Source organism: Choloepus didactylus, chromosome 3, assembly GCF_015220235.1.
Source record: "Choloepus didactylus isolate mChoDid1 chromosome 3, mChoDid1.pri, whole genome shotgun sequence".
Taxonomy (NCBI): Eukaryota; Metazoa; Chordata; class Mammalia; order Pilosa; family Megalonychidae; genus Choloepus; species Choloepus didactylus.
In genome coordinates, this window is record NC_051309.1 from 177626121 (window position 1) to 177637565 (window position 11445).

The following is an 11445-nucleotide window of genomic DNA, read 5'->3' on the forward strand; positions in this document are numbered from 1 at the left end:
GTGTCCTCCGTGACGGCCGCTCCTCACTGGCTTCACATCATCTTGGTCCTCTGGTCCCATGACAGCTACCTGGGAGACTTTGGGTAGTAATCTTCATAGTGTCAAGAATGTATCTTGGATGAACCCCAGGGCAGGATGTCCTGCCCAAAATATACAGATGCTCTCATGGTATGAAGGCCATTCTGTACGCTGCACATATATCAGCTCCTCTGGGAGACACAAAGCCACCATCCTCTTTAGCAAGAGCGCACTGCCTCTGGCAGCACCGCCTCTGGCAGCACCGCCGGGCTAACTCTTCTTCTGGTGCTCCCTCACGTGTGCAGCAATCAAACCAGCTATTTCCGCATTCTTCTTGTTCTGGCCAAAATAATCTAGCAACTCACCATCTGGTCCAATCAAGTACATTATTATTGTATGATCCACTATGTAGTCCTCGTCCTCATCCTTGGATCCTGGGCTGTAATATACTCTGTATGCTTGGGCCACTTGATCAATCTCTTCTTTTGTCCCGGTGAAGCCAGTCAGCTTGGGAGAAAATTCTTTCACATAAGTTGCGATGGCTTCTTTTGTGTCCGTCTCTGGGTCAATAGTGATGAAAAGTGGAGTTAAATTTGGCAGAGATGGAATACTATCTATTTCATCCAGGACTTGAATCATTTTTTCTAGTTCTTCTGGACAGATATCAGGGCAATGGGTGAAACCAAAATAAATCAATACCCACCGGCCTAGGTAGTCCTTGTCAGTTTCAGGCTCTCCAATATGAGTTGTGAGGGAAAATGGTCCCCCGAGTAAAGACTTTCCTAGGTTTCGCTGCCGTTCCTTCTCCAGCTTTTCTGCCTTTTCTTTCTTGAATTATTTCATTCCAGCCAGTAAAGCTCCTCCGATAGCAAATGTGAATGCTAAGGACTTCCGAGAAACAGGCTGGGCTGTGAGGGGTGCGTGGGGTCTCTGCAGCCCGTCGACCTGGGCCCTGATGACCCCGGGTGGCAGCATGGCTGCACTGAGCCCCCGGCTTCCCAGGCAGCTGCCCGCGAGCCCCGAGCCCCGCCACGCCTCCGCTCGCCGCACGCACAGCTGCCTCCAGCAGACGCTCACAGTCACCTCAGCGGGGCTGCAAAGCTGGACTCCGCGACACAAGACACGCCAAAGGTGGCCTTCTGGGGGCCGCACGACACGGCCGGGGACCACTAGCACCCCGGCTATGAGCTTAGAAGCTCTTCCATTATATTTTAATATATAATATACGGTCAGCAAGAACTTGCCTTCATCCTTCAAGTATTGGATCTTCACACCCTGGAAAGAACAAACATAGCATTATTAATTTCACTGTATATACGGCTAGGAAAGAGAATTTTAAAGTTGAAAGGTCTAACCCTTAAGGAATTATCCATCTAGGATATTAAAGACATTTCAAGAGTAGTATTGGATACGTTAAGATCCTACTCACCGAGAGACCTCGATCCTCATGTAAAAGAAGCAGCAGCTGAATTTCGTCTCTCCCCTAGAGCAGCTGGCAGTTACCCAAGAACTATATGAAACAGCGTTTTCGGGGTCTCCAGTAACCAGTCACACATTGGACTCAAGTTTGGAATTGGAGGAAAAGCTGAGATCGCAGCGAACATTGTAAGTTCCCCGGACCAGGGGTCTGGCGCCCCTCCCCACCCAGACCTCACAGACAGTCTTGCTGCTGGCTCCCTGAAAGGGGGGGGGGAAGAACCAAAAAACAGCAATCTGCTGAGGGCAAGAAGGGAGGCTCAACCCAGCCTCAACTGCAGAATTAATTAACAAATTAATTAACTAACTTTGGGAGCTGGGGTGCTAAAGAAGGGCTGGGCTCCAAGAAGTGGGGGCACGTAAAAGCGGGCACCCATTCCCAGACTCCAAAAAAGCCATTTTTTTTTTTCCCTTACATTTTGTCCCTTCTGGCTTCTCACTGATCCCTTATCTCTTTGCATTTCAATAGCCCCTGGCAGGGGTGGAACTGAAGCGGTTGGAGAGTAATTATCAGACAATAGCCCAAAGCGTATCTTTAAATGCTCTATTCTGACACTGACAAAACTTCCAGGCTGGGGAAAGACATTTAAAAGAGACTCTTTTTTTTTTCCCTTTTTTCTTTTTCTTGATTTCTTTTCTACTTTTTTTTTTTTTATCTAAAAGTAATATATGTGGTTATTTTCTATCGGAAAGCCCAGGTTGAGGGACTAGGCTGGGCTTGAGGGGAGACAGAGTACCCACAGTGTCTTTGAATTCCGTGTTCACTACTGAAGGCCTCCAGCCCCATCTTTAATTGGTAACTCAGGCTGACCAAGGAATCTACCTTGAGAGGCCCCAAAGAGGAGAGAGGAGAAGGGAATAGTGTCCCTGAGAGACAACTGGAGGTCTGAGGATTGGGAGAGTGGAGGGAGGCCCAGCTCAACTGGCAGTCCTCCTTCTGGGAATTCAGACCCCAGGGACTGGAATTCAGATTCCAGCTTCAGTCAGCCACGCCCCTGACAGGCTCAGAGTCACCAGGAGAACTAAAGGCTCCATACCTCCTTACACTGGTGGGGGAGCTGCGGGCTGGCCAGCGCCACCTGCTGGACAGGAGAGGAAAAGCACCAATTCTAAAGGCCTCATAGGAGGGTCTCATTCTCAGGAAAACTCCATACCCTCCCAATGAGACCTAGGCCTCACTAGAATGGGAAAATCTGACTAGGGTCGACCATACCCAAGGAGACCCACTCACAAAAAGGTTACATAGAGGCAGAGCAAGAAACAGAAAAAACAAGAGGGGAAAAATTGTGATCAACTAAATAGAACCTAAGTTAGAGGTCTAGAATAAGTTGAACTGAATAACAGAGGCCTGAGAACAAAGCCAACCAACAAGAAAACCACTAGGTAAAAGACAGAAAACAAGCTCCAAAATAAACTAATCAAGAGAATCAGATGCCTAGACAACTTAAGATAACAAGCCATACCAGGAAACAAGAAAACATGGACCAGCCAAAGGAACAAACTAATAGCTCAGCTGAGACACAGGAGTGGAGGCAACTAATGCTAAATAAATTTGATGAAATGAAGGAAGATATAGCAAAAGAGCTGAAGGATATAAAGAAGACACTGGCTGACCATAAAGAAGAATTCATAAACTTAAAAAAACAAATGGCAGAACTCATGGGAATGAAGGCCACAATGGAGGAGATGAAAAACACAATGGAGGGACACAACAGTAGATTTGAACAGGCAGAAGAAAGGATCAGTGAACTGGAAGACAGGTCATTCGAATTCATACACACAAAAGAACAGCTGGTGAAAAAAATGGAAAAATATGAGCAGGGTCTTAGGGAGCTGAGTGACAACATGAAACGCACAAATATACATGTTATGGGTATCCCAGAAGGAGAAGAGAAGGGAAAAGGGGCAGAAAGAGTAATAGAAGATATATTCACTGAAAATTTCCCAACTCTTATAAAAGACAGAAAATTAGAGATTCAAGAAGTACAATGTACCCCAAATAGAATAGATCCCAATAGACCTACTCCAAGACACTTACTGGTCAGATTGTCCAATGTCAAAGACAAAGAGAGGATTCTGAAAGCAGCAAGAGAAAAGCAATCCATCACATACAAGGGAAAGTCCATAAGACTATGTACAGATTTCTCTGCAGAAACCATGGAGGCAAGAAGACAGTGGCATGATATATTTAAGATACTGAAAGAGAAAAACTGCCAACCAAGAATTCTATATCCAGCAAAACTTTCCTTCAAAAATGAGGGAGAGATTAAAACATTTTCAGACAAACAGACACTGACAGAGTTTGTGAATAAGAGACCAGCACTACAAGAAATACTAAAGGGAGTGCTACAGGCTGATAGGAAAAGACAGGAGAGAGAGAGTTGGAGAAGAGTGCAGAAATGAAGATTATCAGGAAAGGTAAAAAGAGAGGAAAAAATAAGATATGACATATAAATTCCAAAAAAACAAAATGGTAGTAGAAAGTACTGCCCTTACAGTAATAACACTAAATGTAAATGGATTAAACTCCCCAATAAAAAGACACAGACTGGCAGAATGGATTAAAAAACAGGACCCATCTATATGCTGTCTACAAGAAACTCACTTTAGACACAAGGACAAACATAGACTGAAAGTGAAAGGTTGGAAAAAGATATTTCATGCAAACAACAACCAGAAAAAAGCAGGAGTAGCTATATTAATATCAGACAAGTTAGACTTCAAAAGTGAAACAATTAAAAGAGACAAAGAAGGACACTATATATTAATAAAAGGGTCAATTCATCAAGAAAACATAACAGTCATAAATATTTATGCACCAAACCAGAATGCCCCAAAATTCATGAGGCAAACACTGCGATCACTGAAAGGAGAAATAGATACCTCTACAATAATAGTTGGAGACTTCAATACACCACTCTCATCAATGGATAGAACATCTAGACAGAGGATCACTAAAGAAACAGAGATGTTGAATTGTATGATAAATGAACTAGACTTGACAGACATTTATAGAACACTACACCCAACAACAGCAGGATACACTTTTTTCTCAAGTGCTCATGGAACATTCTCTAGGATAGACCACATGTTAGGTCACAAAGCAAGTCTCAACAAATTTAAAAATATTGATATTATACAAAACACTTTCTCAGACCACAGTGGAATGAAGTTGGAAATAAATAAAAGGCAGAAGGTCATAAAATTCACAAACATATGGAGGCTAAACAACACCCTCTTAGAAAACCAGTGGGTAAAGGAAGAAATTACAAGAGAAATTAGTAAATACCTCGAGGCAAATGACAATGAAAACACAACTTATCAAAACTTATGGGATGCAGCAAAGGCAGTGCTGAGAGGGAAATTTATTGCCCTAAATGCCTATATTAAAAGAGAAGAGAGAGCAAAAATTGAAGAGTTAACTGCTCACCTGGAGGAATTAGAGAAAGAACAGCAAACTAAACCCAAAGCAAGCAGAAGGGAAGAAATAACAAAGATTAGAGCAGAAATAAATGCAATTGAGAACAGGAAAACAATAGAGAGAATCAACAAAACCAGAAGTTGGTTCTTTGAGAAAATCAATAAAATCGATGGACCACTGGCTAGGCTAACAAAAAAAAGAGAGAGCAGATGCAAATAAATGCAATCAGAAATGGGAAAGGAAATATAACTACCGACCCTGCAGAAATTAAGGAGATAATGAGAAGATACTATGAGCAACTATATGCTAATAAACTAGACAACTTAGATGAAATGGACAACTTCCTAGAAAAGCATAAACAACCAACATTAACTCAAGAAGAAATAGATGACCTCAACAAACCAATCACAAGTAAAGAGATTGAGTCAGTCATCAAAAAGCTCCCAAAAAGGAAAAGCCCAGGACCAGATGGTTTCACATGTGAATTCTACCAAGCATTCAAGAACGAATTAGTACCAATCCTGCTCAATCTCTTCAAAAAAATTAAAGAAGAGGGAAAGCTACCTAACTCTTTCTATGAAGCCAACATCACCCTAATACCAAAACCAGGCAAAGATACTACAAAAAAAGAAAATTATAGACCAATTTCTTTAATGAATATAGATGCAAAAATCCTCAACAAAATACTCGCAAATCGAATCCAGCAGCACATTAAAAGAATTATACACCACGACCAGGTGGGATTTATTCCAGGTATGCAAGGCTGGTTCAACACAAGAAAATCAATTAATGTAATACACCACATCAATAAATCAAAGCAGAAGAACCACATGATCATCTCGATTGATGCAGAAAAGGCATTTGACAAAATTCAACATCCTTTCCTGATGAAAACACTTCAAAGGATAGGAATAGAAGGGAACTTTTTCAACATGATAAAGGCAATATATGAAAAACCCACAGCTAACATCACACTCAATGGGGAGAGACTGAAAGCTTTTCCTCTAAGAACAGGAACAAGACAGGGATGCCCACTATCACCATTGCTATTCAACATTGTGCTGGAAGTTCTAGCTAGAGCAATTAGGCAAGAAAAAGAAATAAAAGGCATCCAAATTGGAGAGGAAGAAGTAAAACTTTCACTATTTGCAGATGACATGATTCTATATGTAGGAAATCCGGAAAAATCTACAGCAAAGCTACTACAACTAGTCAATAAATACAGCAAAGTAGCAGGCTACAAGATCAACACGCAAAAATCTGTAGTGTTCCTATACACAAGTAATGTGCAACAAGAGGAGGAAATCAAGAAAAAAATCCCATTTACAATAGCAACCAAAAGAATCAAGTATTTAGGAATAAACTTAACCAAGGACACAAAAGACCTTTACATCGAAAACTATAAGAAACTGCTAAAAGAAATTGAACAAGACCTGAAAAAATGGAAGAACATACCATGTTCATGGATTGGAAGACTAAATATAGTTAAGATGGCAATTTTACCTAAACTGATTTACAGATTCAATGCAATACCAATTCAAATCCCAACAACTTACTTTAAAGAAATAGAAAAACCAATAACTAAATTTATTTGGAAGGGTAAGGTGCCCCGAATAGCCAAAAATGTCTTGAGAAAGAGGAATGAAGTGGGAGGTCTCACACTACCTGACTTTGAAGCATATTACAAAGCTACAGTGCTCAAAACAGCATGGTACTGGCATAAGGACAGATATACTGATCAATGGAATCGAATTGAGTGTTCAGAAGTAGACTCTCACATCTATGGACAACTGATCTTTGATAAGGCAGTGAAGCCAAAGCAACTGGGAAAGAGCAGCATGTTCAATAAATGGTGTTTGGAGAACTGGATATCCATTTCCAAAAGAATGAAAGAGGATGTCCATCTCACACCTTATTCCAAAATTAACTCAAAGTGGATCAAAGACCTAAACATTAGCACCAAGACCATAAAACTCTTAGAAGAAAATGTAGGACAGTATCTTAGAGATCTTGTGAAAGGAGGTGGTTTCTTAGACCTCACACCCAAGGCACGAGCAACCAAAGAACAAATAGACAAATGGGATCTCCTCAAAATTAAACACTTTTGTACATCAAAGGACTTTGCCAGAAAAGTCAAAAGGCAACCTACACAATGGGAGATGATATTTGGAAACCACATATCAGATAAGGGTTTAATATCCCGAATATATAAAGCAATCCTGCATCTCAATAACAGAAAGACAAACAATCCAATTAAAAAATGGGCAAAAGACATGAACAGACATTTTTCTGAAGAGGAAATACAAATGGCTCAAAAGCATATGAAAAAATGCTCAACTTCACTGGCTATTAAGGAAATGCAAATCAAAACCACAATGAGATATCATCTCACACCTACCAGAATGGCCATTATCCAAAAAACAGAAAATGACAAGTGCTGGAGAGGATGTGGAGAAAGAGGCACACTTATTCATTGTTGGTGGGAATGTAGAATGGTGCAACCACTCTGGAAGACAGTATGGAGGTTCCTCAGGAAGCTAAATATAGATTTGCCATATGACCCAGCTATTCCATTGCTGGGTATATACTCAGAGGAACTGAAACTTAAGACACAGACAGACATTTGTAGACCAATGTTTATTGCAGCATTATTCACAATTGCCAAGAGATGGAAACAGCCCAAATGTCCATCAAAGGACGAGTGGATAAACAAACTGTGGTATATACACATGATGGAATATTATGCAGCTGTAAGACAGAACAAAGACATGGATCATGTAATAATGTGGCTGAACCTTGAGGACATTATGTTGAGTGAAGTTAGCCAGAAACAAAAGGACAGATTCTGTATGGTCTCACTAATATGAACAGATATTAATGAACAAACTTTGGAGTTAAAAGCTGACAAACAGGCGACCAGGAGATAGAAAGAGGGCAGAGATCAGCCATTTGATGCTGAAGGACTACAGAATGTTTAGGATTGATCGCATAGATCCAGAAATAGATAGCATAATGCTGTGTGATGGTAGCACGGTATTGTAAGTACACTGAACAAAGATGTCTGTGAGTAAAGCTGAAAGAGGTGGGATAGGAGAATGTATGACACCAGAGGTAACGATAGATGATAAAGACTGGGACTGTATAACGTGGCAAAAACTGGAGTGGCCAATGACTGTTACTAAATATACAAATATAAAAATGTTTTTGCATGTGGGAAAGCAAATGAATGTCAACCATGTAGAAATTTGAAAAAGGGATGGTATTCAGGAAAAAACATAATCAAAGCAAACTGGAGTCTATGGTCAACAGTAACATTGTAATATACCTCCATTAAATGTAACAAAGGCAATATGCCATTGCTAAATGTATATGAGAAAGGGATATAGGGGAGTAATATGGGATTCTTGGTAGTGGTGTTATTTGCTGTCCTTAGTAGTATATTGTATTGTATGACATGTTATTTTTCTTTTTAACATTTTTTCTTATTGCTAAAAAAAAAAAAAAAAAAAAAAAACAATTTTTCTTGTAGTAATCAATATGTTCAAATGCTGATTGTAGTGATAAATGTACAACTTTATGATGATACCATGAACAACTGATTGTACACTGTGGATAAATGTATGGTATGTGAATATAAGTCTATAAAATTGTAGGAAAATATATATATAGGAGTAAAAGTGTTGGAGAAAACATGGTGAGACCAATGATGCCTCACCAATATGGACTAACTACAATGTGTAAACTCAGAATTGAATCTTAGAACATAGCCTAACGTGGACACAATAATTGTAATAGTACCTAGATTGTAAGCTCTTACAGCAGTTAACTCTATCCCTGAATTGTAAGGCCTATCTCTAAACTTTGAGATGCTGATCCCCTAGTGTATGTTGTCACAAACATTGAGACTGGTGGTTTGATGTGCTGAGCCCTTGAGCATGGGACCTTGCCCTTATGAAGCTCATTACCACAAAGGAGAGTCTAAAGTTGTATGTAATGGTGCCTAAGAGTCTCCCCCTGAGTACCTCTTTGTTGCTCAGATGTGGCCCTCTCTCTCTCTAACTGAGCCATCTCGACAGGTGAACTCGCTGCCCTCCCCCCTACGTGGGACCCAACTCCCAGGGGTGTAAATCTCCCTGGCAACGCAGAGTATGACTCCCGGGGATGAATGTAGACCCGGCATCGTGGGACTGAGAGTATCTTCTTGACCAAAAGGGGGATGCAAAATGAGACAAAATGGTTTCAGTGGCTGAGAGATTCCAAATGGAGTTGAGAGGTCACTCTGTGGACATTCTTATGCACTATATAGATAACACCTCTTAGGCTTTAATGTATTGGAATAGCTAGAAGTAAATACCTGACACTACCAAACTCCAACCCAGCAGCCTGGACTCCTGAAGACAATTATATAATAATGTAGATTACAAGGGGGGACAGTGTGATTTTGAAGACCTTGTGGATCACACCCCCTTTATCTAGTGTATGGATGAGTGGAGGAATGGGGATAAAAACTAAAGGACAAATGGGGTGGGATGGGGGGATGATTTGGGTGTTTTTTTTTTCACTTTTATTTTTTATTCTTGTTCTGGTTCTTTCTGATGTAAGGAAAATGTTCAGAGATAGATTGTGGTGATGAACGCATAACTATGTTATCATACTGTGGACAGTGGATTGCATATCATGGATGATTGTATGATGTGTGAATGTATTTCAATAAAACTGAATTAAAAAAAAAAAAAAAGAGTAGTATTTATGGATATTAGCCTAATCAGTGAAGATAATGATAAAGTCATATAAAAAGGCAACTGTTAGTTGAATATGACAGACTTTCTCTAACAAAAATTACTAATTTTAAGACCTGAGAACAAGGCAGTGCAGGGTTTGAAAGGGCAGGCTCCAGAGAGAGACGGCCTGAGTTTGAATTCTGGCTTCACCATTATTACAGATGTGACCAAGTTCTTTGCCTTTGAATTGAATCCTATAATTATAGGCTGAAAGATAAGGTTAATAAGGGTATTTAGCTTCATTCAATTCTTGTGAGGAACAAATGAGATAATACACAAAAATCATCTTTACGGCACTAGCACATGGTAGACACTCAAACATATTAAGCACTATTATACTCAGGCATTCTAGAATTTAAGCTTTTAGTTGGCAATATAATTGAAAGTTCTCCCATTGATGCAGTCTTTAGAAATGTTTCTAATCATTTTTCAGCTTTACCAGACTCCATATGGGTAAAGTTTCTGGGAATAAATTATGCACTTCCAAAATCTCCCATAAGTTCTTTAGGTTGTTTGGGATGCCTGTTAGGCACTACTGTCATGATTATCATTAAAGGAAGCAAAGCATTTCCAGAAGTGTCAGGAAATTCTATGGGGGTCTCTCTGGATCCTTAGCCCATGGGAGGAAATGTGTCGATTCATGTGATAGTAGTGGTTTAAGTGTGGCTTCTGGAACTAAGTTCCTGGTGTTGAATTCCAGTTCTTCCATGTGTGTCAGTTTGCTGTGCAAAATACTCAACCTCTCTGAGCCCCAGTTTCTTCTCCAGTACAGTGGGGAGGATAATAGTGCTTACTTTATGAGATTTTCATCAGGATTAAAGGAGATAATATATATGGGACACTTGACATATATTAAGTGATAAATGGATGCTAGCTATTATTATTGCACATAGTAGAAGAGTTCAAAACTGCTCTCATTTCAGGAAAGTGGTCATTTTTAGCTTGGTAGGACCATGAGCCATTTCTCAGTATAAAGAGAGAATCTATCTCTTGGTGAAAAGGAAAAATCTAGAGGTGCTAGAAAGAACACTTCTATTTGTCACTAGTTCTTTTCAATTTCCCTGAATGGTAATGGGTGAAGGATTCTGTAAGTGTCAAATTAGATAAGGGATGGTTACCATGTACATTGTTGTGATAGCTCTGTTTTCTGTGTGCTCATTCATACTGTTTTCATTAAATGTGTAAATATGTTTTAGTCCTTGCATAGTGTGATCCAGGTTTTATGACCGTACCTGTTGCCATGCTGCCTATAATTTTATTTTTTTTAACTTTTAATAAGAATACATTGATTATTCTTTTATTAGACTCTTCTCATGAAAAGATTCATCTGAGAATCAGTTGGAACTAAATAACATCCTTTTCCTAAGTACCCAAGACAATGAAGCAAGAAAGGAAAGGAGAAAGGTCTCCAAAAGCAAGACATATCACTCATAGAAATATTAATAATAGACTTTGAACTCAGGAAGTGGTGGGAGTGTAATTTATACTCAAATAAACATGCTGATTAATTAAAATTGCACTCAACATGTGCCTTGCCTGCATTGTTAGTTTCACCAGCATGAAAGCTCTATTATTCGCTGATTTCTAGAGATTATTGTATAAGATGTTTTGTTACTGAGAAGAGCAGCACCAGAATTGGCAGCCACTTCCCACCACATGGCAAGAAAAAAAAAAACACTGCATGGGTGCTAACAACTCTACACAGGTGTACCATTTCAGCAGCAAATCAAACATATGACTTATTCTTTT

At 39.7% G+C, this 11445-nt stretch overlaps 1 protein-coding gene across 1 annotated transcript; it reads right to left on the reverse strand.

Annotated features, from left to right (window-relative positions):
• Positions 1–288: 288 nt before the first annotated feature.
• LOC119530553 (protein SCO1 homolog, mitochondrial-like) lies at positions 289–11238 on the reverse strand. Its single transcript, XM_037831496.1, is given in 2 exon segments — positions 289–1293; positions 11233–11238. Coding segments are annotated over 2 exon segments (1011 nt in total).
• Between the last annotated feature and the right edge of the window lie 207 nt (positions 11239–11445).